The sequence below is a fragment of the Corythoichthys intestinalis genome, chromosome 9 (assembly GCF_030265065.1).
Source record: "Corythoichthys intestinalis isolate RoL2023-P3 chromosome 9, ASM3026506v1, whole genome shotgun sequence".
In the NCBI taxonomy this organism is placed as follows: Eukaryota; Metazoa; Chordata; class Actinopteri; order Syngnathiformes; family Syngnathidae; genus Corythoichthys; species Corythoichthys intestinalis.
Window position 1 is genome coordinate 43939305 of NC_080403.1, and position 19340 is coordinate 43958644.

General features: G+C 37.8%; 1 protein-coding gene across 1 annotated transcript in view; it reads right to left on the reverse strand.

Annotated features, from left to right (window-relative positions):
* The window catches only part of LOC130921587 (cytochrome c1, heme protein, mitochondrial), a 41356-nt gene extending 22397 nt beyond the window's left edge, over positions 1–18959 (reverse strand). Inside the window, exon 1 of the mRNA XM_057845655.1 lies at positions 18834–18959. Within this exon, the coding sequence (XP_057701638.1) occupies positions 18834–18950 (117 nt within the window). The 5' untranslated portion in view covers positions 18951–18959. The remainder of the gene's footprint in view (positions 1–18833) is intronic.
* Between the last annotated feature and the right edge of the window lie 381 nt (positions 18960–19340).

Sequence of the window (19340 nt, forward strand, 5' to 3'; positions counted from 1 at the left end):
CGCTACTTTTTTCTTTCATTTTGATACCTGTGGCTTATAGTCCAGTGCGTCTCATTTGTTGATTTTTTTAGGTAACACTTTATTTGACAGCGGCGTCATAAGACCGTCTAAATTATGACATGACACTATCATGGGCATTACTGAATGCTTATGTTATTAAGTGTCATTTGCAAATAATGTCACTAACTACATTTATGTCCATCTTGGATCTCTTACATCCATTCAAAACTGAGTCATTTGCTGGATAACATTTAATGACATCTGTTATAAGCATTCATGAATGCTCAGGACAGAGACGTGTCATAATTATGATTGTGTAATGACAGTCTTATGGCATCACTGTCAAATAAAGTGTTAGAAAATACCATAACTAGCAATTGATGAAACAACTGGAACAGTAACTGAAGAAGCGTTTAGCACAGAACATGATTTTTGATTGTTATTTACACCTGTGGCGCTGCTGTGTATGCTAAGCGGCATGTTGGATGACAACAGTGTTGACAGCAGGTGGCAGCAGATGTTGACTGTCTCCCCCAAGGGAGCAGTGATGGCCAAATGAAGGTTCTTGAAGCAATAAAGCTTTGCAGCCAATTGGTTCAAAGCTTCATGGTGCTTCATTTGGTCTTCTGAGAGTCGTATGATGCTGCTGTCAAATAAAGTTTTACCGATGTTCTGCCAAAATATCCTACATCGGCGAAACGTCCTACTACATTAGTCGAATTGGACACCTAAAGTACTACCGTGCGCTCTAAACTTGTTTTGTTTAGATGCATACAGGAATAAGGTACTAAAAAAATGCCTGCAGAAAATACTTAAATGTAGTTATATCAAATAAGGACGGTTTAAACACGCTACGTGACTAATGTGGTCAACTGCTTCAAAGCTAACACAAAAAAACACAATGGTTAAAAGTATGAGAGGGTAATACATGCAAAAAGTATCTTTGAGGCTGTGAAAAGGTACTAAATAACTAAATAAAAACAAAAATAGTGAGTAATCGCCGCTTCTAACCGATGTGCGCATGTGTGTGAATGCATGCGCAAGCGCCCTGAGCATTGTGTAGGACGTTTCGCCGCGTAGTAAGGAATGGCCGAACACCGGTTAATATCTTTTGGTGTAAATATCCCATGATACAGGGAGGTTGGCTGCGGCTTATGGTCCAGTGCGGCTTATCTATAAACAAATGCCGTTTTCGTGCCAAATTTGGTGGGCTGCGGCTTATAGTCAGGTGCGCCCTATAGTGCGAAAATGAGGGTACTCTTTTTTTTCCAAATTTTTTTCAATGTTCAAAAATGGTCAAAAAACACTTTTGTGCCAGTAAGCGCGGGGAAACGTTCTAAATGCCCGTCAGGACTCTTGGCACAGTCCAAATATGCCCAAAAAGTGTACTTGTGGGGTATCTCATTTTTTGGTTCTTTTGTAAGGTCTTACTCTTTTTTTTCCCAATTTTTTTTTTTTCAATTTTCAAAAATGATCAAAAAACACTTTTGGGCCAGTAAGCGCCGGGCATAGACATCATTACTATTGACTTGTCACTTCGTCATTAAGCGTCCATATCTAGCATTGTACTTCGTCGATATACGTAAAATAAACGCTGACTGCACATTTTTTTGCTTTTAACCAAGAATCGAGACTGTTTTACGTCCATATCTATGAAGAATTTGGGGATTTAAGCATTTATTCACAAGAATTTTCGCCAGAAAAGCTCCTGTTACCCCAGGCGGCCACTAGCCTCATTCACGAACAGTATATAGTGTATAATGATAATATAGGGGTATTCTATTCTATAATAAGTTTTGATTGCATATAGAATTTATTAATAATCTATTTACATATTATTTGTAATTAATTCTGCATGTTTTCCTCAAGTATTAAGTTTCTGATGTTAAATTGAGTGATTTACTGTATTAGCTGTTGAAAACTTAAAAGAAAAATAAGTTGCTATTTTGGTCAAAAACTTACATGATATGTTAAATATTGCTATTGATTCTGAAAATATAGGCGATTATCTCTGCATTTTGTGATTTTTGTGCATCTAGTGTAAAATCAGAGACTTTTATATACTTATATAAAAAATAATTGATTGGGATTTTATAAGGGAATGCCTTTAAATTTTTTGATGCCACTGCTCATGGAGGTTCATATATGGCCTGTTTTGGTTTTAGGTTGGTAGCAGCTTTGGTTTTGTAAATATTTGAATTTGAAGTTTTTGAAAATAGGCCCCCTATGAATCGGCCCGTTTCCCGAGTCATGTCAATAGGTTATGAAGTCTATGCGCCGGGAAACGTTCCAAACGCCTGTCAGGACTCTTGACAAAGCCCAAACATGCTAAAATGTGTACTTGTGGGGGAAGTCAATTTCCGGGCTTGCGCTTTTTAAAAAAATGATCAAATAAAACAAATTTGGGCCAGTGATCGCCGCGAAACGTTCCAGAGGCCCGTCAGGTCTCTTGACATAGCCCAGATATGCCAAAATGTGTACTTGTGGGGGAAGCCAATTTCCGGGGCTTGCACTTTTTTTCCAAAAATGATCAAAAAAACACTTTTGGGCCAGTAAGCGCCGGGCATAGACATCATTACTATTAACGTGTCACTTCGTCATTCTTTGCGCGACGCCTAATCAGAGGGGGCCGAGCTTCATTTAGTAATAGCCTAAGATGGCACACGCTCATGTTGGATTTAAGCTTGGATTTACTTATGATTGGATTTAACTACGAAAGCTGTACCGCATATAAACAGGAAGGATTGTCTCAGGAGTAGGGGTCGCGTTAACCGAATATTTTCCGTCGTTGACCGGTTTTTTAAAACGGTGACGGAAAAAACTAAAGTCCGTCCGTCATTTTGACAGGCTGCAATTCACACCCCAGACCACAGGGTGGCGAGTGAGCATATTAATTAGCTATTGTCTCTCTTAATGCATGACGTCGTTGGCTATTCTGTCAGAATATTGTAGCGTCACCAGGGTCTGGCGGCGGCATCGTGATTGACACATCAACGCGAGGTTCTTATTGGTGCACCCGGTGTGCCAGCGCGTCATCCAATTGATGGACTAGATTGCCGCCTGTGTATAGACCCCAATCACATGACGTCACAACTCTGCCCCCCTGACTGGAGCCGCCATATTGTGTGTCAGCTCGTCGCGTTTACACATTACCGCTACGTACATGCCTCCTATTACGGCGTGTTTTTCTGCTCGTTAACATTAATAATCAAAATGGTGAAGGCGTGTGTGGCGGTTGGTTGCAGTAACAGAGAAGATAGACGGAGAGACTTGAAGTTCTACCGTATTCTGAGAGACCCGAAGAGGAGAGCGAGATGGACTGCTGTAATTCGACAACAAATCTGGGCACCAAACGATCACCACAGACTACGTAGTAGTCATTTTATATCTGGTAAGATGCATTTAATATATATTTAGAAGATTTTGGGCTGACAACCACAATTGAGATCATTGTGTGACGTTGGTGATTGGGGTCTATATAGTTGCCTCTTTTTCTTTGGGGGCGGAGTTGTTGTTTTGTTGGGGTTGTTGGCGGTAAGCAGAGTAAAAAGAGGGAGAAAAATACCACGACTTCCGTGTCTAATTTTTCGCCGCCAAGCAAGCATTACAATATTAATTAAAAATTAATGAAAACTAAATACTATTGAATATGTCATCATTATCATTTTAAACATTTAAGTGACGGGTAAAAATAGATTATGACCCGATTTTTATGACCCTGTCAGTCAAAATGACAGACAACGAAAATGTCTAGCGCAACCTCTGCTCAGGAGTGATTTTTTTTCGAGGATTCAAGGTAAATATTTTTTTCATACTGTGCATGCGTGATTGAAGCATTTATTCGCAGGAATTTTCTTCTTTGTTTACACATGGAGGCAGCTAATTTTCGTAACTGACTAGCTTCATAGTTTACTTTTAACCAAGAATCGAGACTGTTTTACGTCCATATCTATAAAGAATTCAGGGATTTAAGCATTTATTCTCAAGAATTTTCGCCATAAAAGCTCTTGTTACGCCAGGCGGCCGCTAGCCTCATTCGCTAACATAGTAGCATTGTACTTCGTCAATACAGTATACGTAAAATAAACGCTAACTGCACGTTTTTTTTTTGTTGTTGTTGCTTTTAACCAAGAATCAAGACTGTTTTATGCCCATATCTATGAAGAATTCGGAGATTTAAGCATTTATTCACAAGAATTTTCGCCAGAAAAGCTCTTGTTACGCCAAGCGGCTGCTAGCCTCATTCGCTAACAGTATATAGTGTATAAGGATAATAAAGGGCTATTCTACTCTATAATAAGTTGTGATTGTATATAGAATTTCTTAAAAATCTATTTACATATTATTTATTATGGATTCTGCATGTTTTCCTCAAGTATTAAGTTTCTGATGTTAAACTGAGTGATTTATTAGCTGTTGAAAACTTGCAGTAAATAAAAGAAAAATAAGTTGCTATTTTGGTCAAAAACTTATATGTTAAATATTGCTATTGATCCTGAAAATATAGGTGATGATGTCTGCATTTGGTGATTTTTGTGCATCTAGTGTAAAATCTGAGACTTTTATAGCCATTTTAAGTTGGTTTATACTTATATAAAAAATAATTAATCAGGATTTTATAATGGAACGACTTTAAATTTTTTAATGCTGCTGCTCATGGAGACTCATGGCTAAGGTAGGTGCCTGTTTTGGTTTTAGGTCGGTAGCAGCTTTGGTTTTGTAAATATTTGAATTTGAAGTTTTTCAACATAGGCCCCCTACGAATCGGCCCCGTATCCCGTGTCATGCCAATAGGTTATAAAGTCTATGCGCCGGGAAACGTTCCAAACGCCTGTCAGGACTCTTGACACAGCCCAATATGCCAAAATGTGTACTTGTGGGAAAAGTCAATTTCCGGGGCTTGCGCTTTAAAAAATAAAAAAAACGATTAAAAAAACACGTTTGGGCCAGTAATTGCCGGGAAACGTTCCAGAGGCCCGTCAGGACTCTTGACACAGCCCATATATGCCAAAATGTGTACTTGTGGGGGAAGTCAATTTCCGAGGCTTACACTTTTTTTTAAAAAAAGAAAATGATCAAAAAACCACTATTGGGCCAGTAAGCGCCGGGAAACGTTCCAAACACCCGTCTGCACTCTTTGGACAGCCAAATTTTTTTGCTGTTATTATTACAGATTTGTTGCTTTTAAAAATGTTCTCCTTGCGATTAATCACAAATTTGTTGCTATTCAAAATTGTCCACCTGCGATTAACCCTTTCACACCTGAGCCTATTTTCTCCGAATTTGCATGCCTTTGATGTTGCCTTTATATTTTAAAGAAAACATTGTTCACAATGGCTTGTTTGAGTCCCTTTTTTCAGGACACCATAACGTTCATGTCCAAACTGTTGTTTTCTTCACTGACCAATTATAGTCAACATTTTGGACCCGAAAAGACGAAAAAAAAAAATCCCAAAATCTTTGATCAAAATTTGTAATATTGATGTACCATTGACAACCAAACATGCTCGACGAACCGTTTTGAAGCTTGATAATACTTATTCAACTTGTTATTATAAACATTCAACAACAACAAAATAATACTGAGTAGTTCTATATTTGACAACTCAACACAAACAGCAGATATGGTCATAAGCGGTTTTGCCCTTTACACATACTATGGTCAAAACAGGTTATATACACTGGACCAACAGTGCAAAACAGTGAAAAAAAATACCGTAATTTTCGGACTATAAGGCGCACACGACTATAAGCCGCCACCCACCAAATTTGACATGGAAATGGCATTTGTTCATTGATAAGCCGCACTACACTATAAGACGCAGCTGTCATCACTGTATTATGGGATATTTACACCAAAAGATATTAACCGGTAACACTTCATTTGAGAGCGGCATGATAAGACTCTCATAAGACCAAATGGACCACCATGCTCCATTGCTTCAAGAGGCTTCATTTGGACATTACTGCTCCCTTTGGAGAGACAATCAACCTCTGCTGCCACCTGCTGTCAACACTGTTGCCGTCGAACATGCCTCCTAGCATGCATTGCAGTGCTGCCAATGCAAATAACAATCAAAATTCATGTTCTTTGCTAATTATTTCTTCAGTTACTGTTCAAGTTGTTTCATTAATTGCAAGTTATGGTATTTGGCAACACTTTATTTGACAGTAGCGCTATAAGACTGTAATAAGACCATCAGAATTAAGACATGACACTGTCATGCGCATTAATGAATGCTTGTAACAGATGTTATTTAACATAAATGGAGTTAGTGAGTGGAGAAGACACTTACCGTATTGGCCTGAATATAAGACGGCCCTGATTATAAGACGACCCCTCTTTTTCAAGACTTAAGTTTGAAAAAAGACTTTTCAAAGACAAATTAGTTTTTATACAGAAAATAATTACAGTACAGCCCAAACAAATGATTATAACAGCATATTTGAGAGAAAAAGCATGTTATTTTGCCTCATTCAAATCTTAATATCTGAACATTTAAATATTTAAACTAGAGATGTCCCGATCAATCAGCATCCTGATCGATTGGGTCCGATCACGTCATTTTCAAAGTATCGGAATGGGCAAAAAAATATCGGACATGCCTTTATATATATATATATATATATTTTTTTTTTTTATTAAATCGTTTTCTACTTGTATTTAACGTTACAAACATATACAGTATGTTACACTCATCCAGAGTCTTTACTTTAGGCTTAAGGTAGGGTTGTCAAATTTATCCCGATTGCTGCGGTAAATAATTTTCTCACAAATGTATCATGTTAAACTATTTAACGCAATTAATCCATGCGCTGCACGACCCACTCTCGCATTGTCGCGCTCAATCTGTAATGGTGCCGTTTCACCCATTTAGGGAGCTTAAAGTCAGCGTTTAACAAGTAGGGTGAGTTTTGGCAGCCTTTGGATCCTGAATTTAATTGGCTAAAGCTTTACAATCCCTCCCCCTAATATTAGAAATATCATGGGAAGCAAGGTAGCAATTGACCTTTGTCTTAACACCTTAAAATATTCCTCAACGCAGAGAAGATATATCAATTGGTAGCACTACGCACAGTCATGGGTGCACTTCCCATCATGCATTTGGGCAGAAGTTAAATGCCTGAATTATTAGCTGAGATCTGTCATGACAGAACATCGCTTCAATGATATCTGGCGCCATCTGGCGTCATGAATGGGTATACTGTCTAGACCGCGAATATAAGATGACCCCCTCTTTTTCAGGCTTATTTCAATGAAAAAAACACTTTCTTATATTCGGGCCAATACGGTAATGACATCTGTCATAAGCATTCAGTGATGCCCATGATAGTGTCATGTCATAGTTATGACGGTCTTATGAGAGTCTAATGACGCCACCGTCAAATAAAGCGTTACCTATTAACCCAAATAAATCAACAAATAAGCCGCAATGGTAAGGTAATTGCGAGTCAAATATAGAAAAAAATGTGACTAATTGCGATTTGACTATTTTAAAATTTGCGATTAATTGTGAGTTGACCATTTAAAAAATGTGACAAATTTGCAAATAATTGCAATTCATCTACTTAAAAGGCAACAAACTTACATTTAATCGTGAGTTTACTTTGAAAAAATCTGACGAATTGGGCAATAAAAACCATCTATAGGGCACACATTGAATAAATGTTTTGGATTGGACGTCTAGCAGCGTCAATGGCACCCAATGAATGCCCTGCAAACAGACCCGTGCCGCCCTTAAGGCGATTTAGGCAACCGCCTAAGGGCGCACCAGCGTCCAAAAAGGCATCAAGAAAAACATTCAAATAATATTTGATGATAGCACTATTCAAAAAAATTATACAAAACAATAAAACAAAAGACCAACAAAAACGTTCAAAATAAGTAATAATAATGAAATCATTTTTCTAGTGTGCCTTCTGCCCATTTCACCTTTTCCTGTGATGCGATGATTTCACCACAGACCCTAGTCTCACTCACCACCCTTCAGACCAGCTAGCTCTGAAGGTGCTATTTTTAGCCTCTGCAATTGAGCAACGTTACGGTGACAAGTCAACTTCATGAAAAGACAAAAGTCCTCCGGGTCAGAAGAAAGAGAAAGAAGACAGCAAAGAAAAACAGGTTTGTTGTGATGATTTTTTTCAACAGCATATGCACGTATAGCGCAACTGCGAACTAGCGGTTATTTACATAGAGCTTACATGTAGAAATATTTTCAGTATTCAGCCAGCTGTGGATTACTCCCCCTCTAATTTTAGAAAAATTTGGACAAAGTGTATGGGAGACTAAAATTGTCTTGCTTATTTTCATGTGATGTGAACCACTTTTACCTTGTGTTAAATTGTGCTTTTCAAATAAATTTGCCTTGCCTAAAAGTGCTAAGGTTAATTGAATAAATACACCATTAAATATGGAATTAATAATTTCAAAGTTCTGTGGTATGGGGGACTAAAAGTGCCACCACTTTAAATGCAAACATTTGTTATTAATGTGTCATTAATTCATTAAAATGGCGATCACGTTTATGTAAAAACATTTTCAATTTTTTTTTTTTTTTGCTATCATATATTATTTAATTTCTTATTATTGGATAGTCCTGTGTAGTTGCCGTGCTTCAAGAATTTATTTTCTTTTAACTACGCCCATCAAAGATAGTGGCCGGATCCAATAGACAGGTACAGTAGGCTGCAAGAATTTGGGCGCTATTATGGTTATGTAATAATGGTTTCACAATCAACAGCTATTTGACTAATATAATGTAATATTCCACTTTATTCTCTTTGTAGATGCTCTTCTGAAATATTCTCTTTCTACCTCTGTACATCCTGGGCCATCTTTTACAGCCAACTTATCCACATCAGCACCAAGTCCAAGCCCACCAAGTCCAGGAAAGAAGTGCACCTTCCAAAACAACTGTCATATGAAAGTGCAATAGATGCTTTTGCATCAGTAAAGCCAAGGTGAGTAAGGTTAGGCTCTAGGTCAAGGTAAAAAAAAAAGAAAAAAAAAAAGTTCATTTTAAATAGGGCTGTCAAACGATTAAAATTTTTTATCGAGTTAATTACAGCTTAAAAATTAATTAATCATAATTAATCGCAATTCAAAATATCTATAAAATATGCCATATTTTTCTGTAAATTATTGTTGGAATGGAAAGATAAGACACAAGATGGATATATATATTCAACATGCGGTACACAAGGACTGTATTTGTTTATTATAACAATAAATCAACAAGATGGCATTAACATTATTAACATTCTGTTAAAGCGATCCATGGATAGAAAGACTTGTAGTTCTTAAAAGATAAATGTTAGTACAAGTTATAGAAATGCTATATTAAAACCCCTCTTAATGTTTTTGTTTTAGTAAAATTTTGTAAAATTTTCAATCAAAAAATAAACTGGTAGCCCACCATTGTTGATGTCAATAATTACTTACACAATGCTCATGGGTGCTAAAGCCTATAAAATCAGTCGCACCCAGCGCCACCAGAGGGCGGCAAAACTCCATAAAACACAATTAACAGGAGGGCATTTCACTGTACTGTCATTTAAATCTGTCTGAGCGGGGCATGTGCGTTAATTGCGTCAAATATTTTAACGTGATTAATTTAAAAATTTAATTACCGCCCATTAACGCGGTAATTTTGACAGCCCTAATTTTAAAGTGTTCTGTGTGTCTTTATATAGGTTTGAGTGGGTGGCATTTGTTTTTGAAGTGTTTTTATTGGTTCTTTTGAATCATTATTACAGCTTTTTTCTTTTAATTTACCGTATGCACTTGTTCGTTGTCTTTTTGTATATAATAAATTACAAAGAGATAATGTCCTTTTTCAGCGTGAGTGTTTAAATAAATATATGTGGTGAAAATGGGGGGGGGGGGGGGGGGGGGGGGGGCAAGAAATGTTTTGCCTAGGGCACCAAATTGGTCAGGACCCTGCCTGTAAGGGTTGACGAAAAAAATAATGAAATCATAATCGGTACATGAAAGGGTTCAATCTCCGGGGGATAAGGAAAGGCTCGGTGGCTGGAAATGAACGTTTAGGAAGAGATAGATGTTATCGCGGTGACTCAATTATATTTTAATAATGGCGAGGGGCCACATACGCACACACGCGCTCTCAAAACAAAGCCAAAATGAGAAATGTGCACTTTGTTGCTGTTCCATGAAAACAAAGGTTTACTTTTTCATCCCACTTTTTCATTCACACTTTTTGCCTTGGTGACGCTGAGAGACTGAAAAACAAAACAAACAAAAAATAAGTATATATATTTTGGTATTTCGGTGTGATTTTTAAAAAATAGTTGTATTAGGGCTGGGCGATATGGCCTTAAGTACGTATCATGATAAATTGAGCAGATTTATCTCGATAACGATAAATGACGATAAATTCACCCAAGCAGATTGTTATATAATTTGAAAATTTGAATCAATGCACGGAATACAAATTAACCGTTTCTCGTCAAATTCATATAACCAGCTTTCAATTTAACAATTGCACATGCAGTCTAAACATTTAGTATTAAAAAAAATCTTGTAAACAATAAGAATTCTAGTGTGAACATTTATAACAGCTTGTATGACTTGAAAAATGTACATTATAAAAATCAATATGACGACTGTGCCAACATGTCATTCTAACACAAATGACTTGCAGCTTTAACAGTACACTTCAGACAACTCATTGGTAATGGCTGCTGTGACATAATTATTCAACACAAGTGTTTACGTCAACGTTTCAGGTTTTTTTTTTTCCCCCCGAAACATTTTTGATACATGCACCCCCCACACAGACACAACCAGATTAAAGCTGTATTGCTCTGATGCTAATGAAACATTTAAGGTTTTATGATGGCAGAATAAAGCAAACACATACAGAAAAATAGCCATGGCCATTAAACTGTCATATTATATATAGGCTTCACTGTTGGATTATACTTCACGCTGAGTGCTTTACCATCATGAAAGCTTTCAGAGAAATCACACAGAGATACCAAATAACGCGACATGATGATTGCTACATGAAGTCTGTGCCCAGTCCACTCATTAATTTCAGCCGTTTCGACAAGGTTAGAGCCGCTGTCCGACTCTTTCACGTTCATTTGTAGCCGTTGTTAGCTGCTAGCGTTAGCCTGTGGCTTGGCTACCAGAAGAAAGCACTTAAAGCATCCTCTCCTAATATCGTGAGAACCAGGGAGGACAGCGGGTGTAAGCCCGTCTGGAACCCGCCAAGAGTTTACTTAATGTCGGGTGAAAGTTTGGCGAAGCTAACTTAAGCCCGACTCCATCCCGTTTACTTGTAGCGTTAGCCTACCAGGCTTCTGTTTGATTGGCTTCCTGAAAACCACGTGACTCCATACGTAAGCACACTGTCTGCTTTCATAAAGGGGAACATAGCCGAACAACACAGCGTCAAACCGGGATAAAAAGACTATATTTTCTTGTTTTATTAAATTACCAAATTTACCGACATGGTCAAAATTACGTCGGTCATCATGAAGAATTTCGGTGACGGTAAATTTTCGGTTTACCGCCCTGCTCTAGTTGTAATTATTATCATGATTATTTAAAATCATTTTTGGTGAGGAAATGAAAGACAAATCTTACACATAGTTATAGGTTTGTATTGGGTTAGGTTTATATTATGTTTATTCATAGTAATAATTTGTTTTATACATTGCTGGCCAAAAGTATTGGCACCCCTGCAATTCTGTCAGATAATGCTCAATTTCTCCCAGAAAATGACTGCAATTACTAATGCTTTTGTAGTTATATATTCATTTCTTTTGCTTGCAATGAAAAAACAACAAAGAGAATGGGAAAAAAAAGATCATTATCATTTTACACAAAATTAAAAAATTTTCCAGACAAAAGTATTGCAACCGATTGAAAAATCATGTGATGCTTCTCTAATTTGCGTAATTAACAGCACCTGTTACTTACCTGTGGCACATGACAGGCGGTAGCAATAACTAAATCACACTTGCAGCCAGTTAAAATGGATTAAAGTTGGCTCAACCTCTGCCCTGTGTCCTTGTACCACATTGAGCATATAGAAAAAAAAGAAGCCCAAAGAACTCTTTGAGGACTTGAGAAGCAAAATTGTGGGGAGGCATGGGCAAGCTCAAGGCTTCAATTCCATCTCCAAAGACCCGAATGTTACTGTGTCTACCGTGCGCAGTGTCATCAATAAGTGCCCATGGCACTGTGGCTAACCTCCCTAAATGGTGGATAAAGAACCTCGACTAACATCCAAACAAGTTCAAGCTGTCGTGCAGTCCAAGGGTACAACAGTGTCAACCCGTACTATCCGTCGGTGTCTGAATGAAAAGGGACTCTATGGTACGATACCCAGGAAGACCCCACTTCTGACCCAGAGGCATAAAAAAACAGGCTGGAGTTTGCCAAAACTTACCTGAGAAAGCCAAAAACGTTTTGGAAGAATGTTCTCTGGTCAGATGAGACAAAAGTAGAGCTTTTTGGGAAAAGGCATCAACATAGAGTTGCCTTACAGGAAAAAAAAACGAGGCCTTCAAAAAAAAAAAAAAAAAGAACACGATCCCCACAGTCTAAAATGGCGGAGATTCCCTGATGATTTGGGGTTGCTTATCTGCCTCTGGCACTGGACTGCTTGACCGTGTGCATGGCATTATGAAGTCTGAAAACTACCAATAAATTTTGCAGCATAATGTAGGGCCTAGTGTGAGAAACTTGGGTCTTCTTCAGAGGTCATGGGTCTTCCAGCAGGACAATGACCCAAAAGTCAAGACACACTTCAAAAAGCACTAGAAAATGGTTTGAGAGAAAGCACTGGAAACTTCGAAAGTGGCCAGCAATGAGTCCAAATCTAAATCCCACAGAACACCTCTGGAGATGGCAGTTTGGAAAGGCAAACTTCAAATCTTAGAAACCTGGAGTTGGCCAAAGACGAATGGTTTAAAATTCCAGAAGAGCATTGTGAGAAACTTATTTATGGATACCGGAAGTGGTTGTTCACAGTTATTTTGTCTAAAGGTTGTGCTACCAAGTATTAGGCTGAAGGTGCCAATACTTTTGTCCGGCCGAGTTTTGGAGTTTTGTGTACAATGATTTTTTAAAAATTTTTTTAAAATCTCTTTTGGTTTTTTCATTGCAAGCAAAATACATGAAGTTATTCGTAATTGTAATCATTTTCTGGGAGAAACAGCATTATCTGACAGAATTGCAGGGGTGCCAATACTTTTGGCCAGCACTGTATATGGCGGAAAACACTCAGGTGACTTGAAGTTCTGCTCTGAGACACCCAATTTGGCCAAATTAAAAAATTGTCCCATCTGCATGTGTGATACATCATTGAAAAGCTTAAAATCTTTATTTTCTGAGGGCATAAAAGTTTTGAATATGAGGGCATTTTTTGACACCTTAAAAGTAGGTCAAATCAGGTGAGTGAAAAATAGACATTTTTGAGACCTTTGAAACTTTCTCATTCAAAAAAAGGTTTTGGACACTCATCCTGGTACATAATAAATACTTCCACTTCAAGATGATCCCCATATGTCTACGCAAGTCTGTGATAATCAGTATGCATGCACTAAGACATGTGGGTGGATGTACAATAAATTGGTGTGTGTAAAATGTAGATTCGATTTAGCCCTGTGTTTTATTTTGTAAATAAACATGGCTAAACAGGGAGTTAGCTGTATAGTTAGTGATAACTTTACAGCATACGGTTTTTGATTTGGCTTGATTTTAATCTGTGCAAAGAAAAACATTTCCAGGGCAATTTTAGGGGTTAAATACCAGTACAATAATATTTAAATTTTTGCTGTGGGCTTTCAAAATATTTTTTCAGTTATGATTAAAGAATGTGAATGCGTGATACTGAGAAAAAAAGGCCCCATACGCATAAACGGATCATATAAATGTGAGTACATAACAATATCTATTTATTGTATTTAGCCTTGAAGCCTAGGACCTAGGCTTTATGATTTAAGCATCTAATCATGTATCTAACACATCGATATCATTCCATAATAAGCAATCCAAACGGCAACAAGGGTCAAAAAGATAATGGCCAGCATTCTAGTCAGTTAGCCTAATTTTCACGCTACCGCTCAACTGCAATGTACGTATGTCTTTTTGTGGATTTCTGGTAACCCGAGTTGAGAGCATGAGAGAACATAATTAAAGACACGCTGATTTTAATAATCTATTATCGCATATTTACCTTGTTTCGATCCAAAAACTCTGTGTAGCATGTATCAGCAAGTGTGAAGACACAGCTGTGAATGGCCACAGTCAGACTTTGTGGGGATTATATAGGTTAAACACGGTAATATAACAAGGGTCACGATGCAGAAGTCAAAGACAGCAAGGAGTGGTCGAGATTTTTTTTTCTCAAATATTTAACGTTTTAAACTTTTATTTTAGGGCTGTCAAACGATTAAAATTTTTAATCGAGTTAATTACAGCTTAAAAATTAATTAATCGTAATTAATTGCAATTAATCGCAATTCAAACCATCTATAAAATATGCCATATTTTTCTGTAAATTATATATATATTCTGTAAAATAAATTGTTGGAATGGAAAGATAAGACACAAGATGGATATATATACATTCAACATACGGTACATAAGGACTGTAGTGGGCATTTCACTCTACTGTCATTTAAATCTGTCTATGCTGTCCTCACTCCGAAGCGTCTACTTTTTCAAAAGCTAGACAGCTAGTGAACGACGCCTTAATAATTAGACTTCTTCCTTTTTCATCTGATTTATAAATAAAATGGCCTCAAACCATTGTCCTCTTTAGACCGTAGTAAAACTACAAAAAAAAAGTACACAAGCATTGCATTAGCAACAACGTTAGCTTAGCACGCTATACATGTTCACTAAACATAAACAAAAAGCGTCTCATACAAAAAATATAACATTTCGCTTACTAACATAATATGTACATTCTTTACAACAACCATACTTACGGACAAATCTTGTCCAAGGATCATATAAGCACAACATTATCAGCCCGAGACGTCGTGCAGCCATAATGAACTGGCAAGAAAATAATAAACCATGTCGCAAAGCGACCACAAGAGTTCGCTGTTGGACAGCACAAAAAGCCTTGCTGTAAAACTTACCAAAAGGCAGAATACTTTCTGAGCGGGACATGTGCGTTAATTGCGTCAAATATTTTAACGTGATTAATTAAACAATTTAATTACCGCACGTTAACGTGATAATTTTGACAGCCCTATTTTATATATATATATTTTCTTTGTTTGGATTGATTATTATCATCTAAAATATCAGGGAAAATGCGACAGTAATAGAAAAAAAATCAAAGTAAGAGATAGTTATGAGGTACATATCTGTGACTTAATTACAGACACTATTTTTTCATTGGGACGTAAATTTAAAAGTTTAAAATATACGAGTGAATTTTTTTTTTTTTAAACCAAATATTAGACAGCCCGCTGTGTGTGTGTGTGGGGGGGTAGATTGAAACAAAAGCGGTTGCGCGGTGTCTGTAAACGGGGGTCTCCAGGGTAAAACGGACAAATTACAACTGGTCTGGGGGCATAATGCACCATGAAACTGCTATGGCAAAATATAGACATATTGCTCTATCAAACACAACAGTTCTTTTGGCTTAAAATACAGCAGTTTATTTTACAGAGGGTTGCAAGAGCAGAATCTGTTTTTCAGCCTTGTCTATGTTTTCTGCCAAATATAAATATTAAGGATGAAACGGTATTTATATTTGTTCATCACGGTTCGGTGGACGCAGTCAGATGGTGGGGAGATTGAAGTCTGTGCTTTCCTGTTGAAGCTGCTGCCCCTGCAACCCGAGCTCGGATAAACTGGGAGAAAATGGATTGATGGAGTCAGTCCTCTTCCACTCCAGGGGATGGTAGAGGTAATGCGGCTAAACCAACAACCGACATTACGGGAAAAAGAAGACAAACCAAAACAGATGAAGAAAACTTTATTATTACAAGTTATCACTCCTAGGAAAGTTATGGCGAATGTACAGAGCGGGAACTATCAAATTCAGTATTAGTAACACTTTTTGAAGTGTATTTCTTTTATATTTTCAAAGCATAAAATGTTTATTTTGCTCTAGCCCTAGGCTAAAGTCATTGAAACACTGAGTGAGTATTTATTTTTGCACTATTTCAAGAAATGCTTTTTCAGTTTTGGACTTGGACTTGCACTTTTTATTTTATTTTAGCCAATATAAAAAATGTATCTTATGTGGGAGTGTATTTTCACTGCTAATAGTTTACAGTGTGTCATCCAACACTGGAAATGGTCACTTATTAACAACAATGAAAAATCTTACTTTTAATTAAGAAAAAAAAAAAAAAAAAGTTACCAAGTGCTACCGGACATTAATTGTTACCTCAGTTGAGCCCTACAAAGAAGTGTGTGTTGTCTATTTTTGCACATAAATTAACAGATTTGGTGTTTATTTTGCACTTTAATCAGAGCTACTTTTAGTTTTAGTCAATTGAACAAACTTAAACTTTCAAATGCTGTTCTCTATTGTATTGAACCATGACTTGTGTGTATCATTATCCATCCGTACATCTATTATCAACCGTTTAATCCGGGGTCGGGTCGCAGGGGCAGCAGCTTTAGCAGGGAAGCACAGACTTCCCTCTCCCCATCCACTTCAACCAGCTCCTCTAGCGGGATCCTCAGGTGTTCCCGAGCAGGCACGTGCGGGGGGGGGGGGGGGGGTGCTTGAGCACCTGCCCCTTTGCTCCTACATGCCCAAAGTGCCCCTTTCGACTGTTTTTTTTATTTTTATTTTTTTTATTTAGTGGTTCGTATGTGTGTGTGTGCTGGCCGACTGTGCAGGCACGCCACCGGGTACTTGAATACACACCGGCTGGTGTTGGGCCACTCGCCGGCCACCCCACCAGCCTCCATGCTGGGGCGGGGAGTAACAGCCCCGGCACTCCGGTGGGACCCTGATGTCACACCCCCGCCCTGGCGCAGAGGTCGGCCGGCGATCACTTCCGCGTCACGGGTCTCTGGCGGGATAACAATAGCCAGCCGTCAGGCCGGTGAGCGCGCGGTCTGCGCGAGGCGAGGGGGCCACTGGCAGCTGCGCAGTTGAGGTTTCCCCTGTTGAGTCAAATTAAGCGGCAGGCTCTCGGATGGAGGCGCCCGCCTCGCATCAAGCCCGTCGTCCGCCTGAGGCGCGCTGTTTTCAGCTGGGGCTCGAACCGACGATTCGGGCCAACCCGACGAGTGGCGGGCGTGATTCTTGCTTCTTCAAGCTTTTCAGAATCAAGCCATTGGTGTAGCCACTTGTCACTCAAACATGTCTGACCAATAGGGAAGTGCAACATGTGTCTCGGAATGATTCAATTTAAAAAAAAAAAAAAAAAAAAAGTGAGTTCAAAACTTTTTGAACTTACACTTTCAATCAAAATAATAATAATTTCAAATAAAAATAAAATTACCCCCCAAAAATAATATTTAATTTTTTGTTGGAAAATATTACTTTTTTTATTTTTGCATATGAATTTTTTTTTTTTTTTAATTGAAGCACCATGTTGTTCCTTTTGGAGTCTCAAATTTATTTTTCCGTTTAAACTATTTTTTTTTTTTTTTTTTTGTAATCAATGAAGTGTCTTTTAATTGAAAATATATATTTTGATTGAAGCAACTTTTTTTGATTGAATAATAAAGACACAAATCTACCTCCATAGTTATTGAGAAAGAGATTAACAAAACTTTAAAAATGAAAGCTATCAAGGATTCATATTTTTTTCATTTAAGATTTACTGAATATTTCATTATGTAGACATGCCTCGTAAAGAAAGGAGGTTGAAGAATTAAAAAAAAAAATCCCTCATCAGCTGGGTGAATCGCACAATTGGTAAGGATAACACAGTTTGCAAGGATTTTAAGGCATAAAATACAACAATTATGAACATAATTACAATGTTGTAGTTCTATAAGATTTTATGTCATTACTTTATTAATTATTAGGTCCTATAGTTGTCAAATACAGATAATAATGAAATAATAGTTTTGAAAAAAACTGGTTCAGTGAACATTTGATGTGGTTTGTTCTCAGATGAACAAGAAGTTGAGGAAGGAAGTTTTGTTGTAGAGGATGAAGGAAGAAAAGAGGCAAAGACTGACTGAGTCACAGTCAGAATGTGTTGATGTCAGTGTTGATTTCTATTCACTATTCCCCCCTCCCAATTAAAGTCTGTCACAGTCAAAGCAGATTATACTGTAAAGCTGGTTCAAATGGAAGTTATGTTGTTTTAAGGTGTATTAAATACTTATTCATGTCAGTGGCGGTCTTGGCTACTTTCGCGCCCTGGGCAAACCACCCCATCAGCCCCCCCCCCCCCCCCCCCAGACATCCAAACTACCCCCCCCCCCCCCCCCCCCCGCCGACATTAAACACAAGAATGTGTTACGTTTTTTACGTTATTTTCTGATTCTGATCCTATTGACACACTACAAATTATTCAAAAAGCTATATCACATAAAGCTTACAAAACATCATGTCAATGTATATGACATGAATGTTATTTAAGTTAGCATAGACCCACGCATAGCATTAAAAATTCCACAGTCACGGCGTACTATTGTTTACCAAATTCCCAGACTAATAAGCCTGTGTGAACTTGCACTTGTTGTGTTGTAAACACAAACTAGCCTACTGGAGAAATGGTAGCTGCTAGTTCAGCAAAGCTAACAATAAAGTCGTTTTCTGTGCTAAGTAGCAACATATTAGCAAGAGGATAATAACATAGCGTATAGGCTACTGTTTCATTACATGCACAATTAACGTCACTCATAGAGACCTGCATACCTTTATCTTTTGAACGGTTCTCCTCTTCTTCTTTCCTTCTCTTCCTGAATTGGGCACCTGATGGTTTTTTTGGTCATTTGTCCATGATGCAGCACCCTTGACTCGACTCGACATCATCACCTTTTCCGTCTGTCAACCACCAGAGTCAAGATTGACGTGATGTAAACAAATACACGTTGATGCAGGCACAGATTCGTTGTTGTTTTTTTTTTTTTTTTTTTTTTTTTTAACATTTTACAAAGACATTTATTTGTTTTTTTTTTTAACATTTTACAAAGACATTTATTGGGTTATGTCATAACCCGATACATTTAATAATATCTATGAGATGATGATATGAGATGACATGAGAGTGAGTGAGACTCGTCCTGCTCACTCACTCTGCAGTTGCGAGCAGCTGATCCCCCTCCCGTCTCCCCCTGCCTTTTCTTCTGACACACACAACTCTCAGCAGCAGTTGACATGATAGTAAGGGGCGCCCTAGCGCCCACTCTACTAACTTGACGT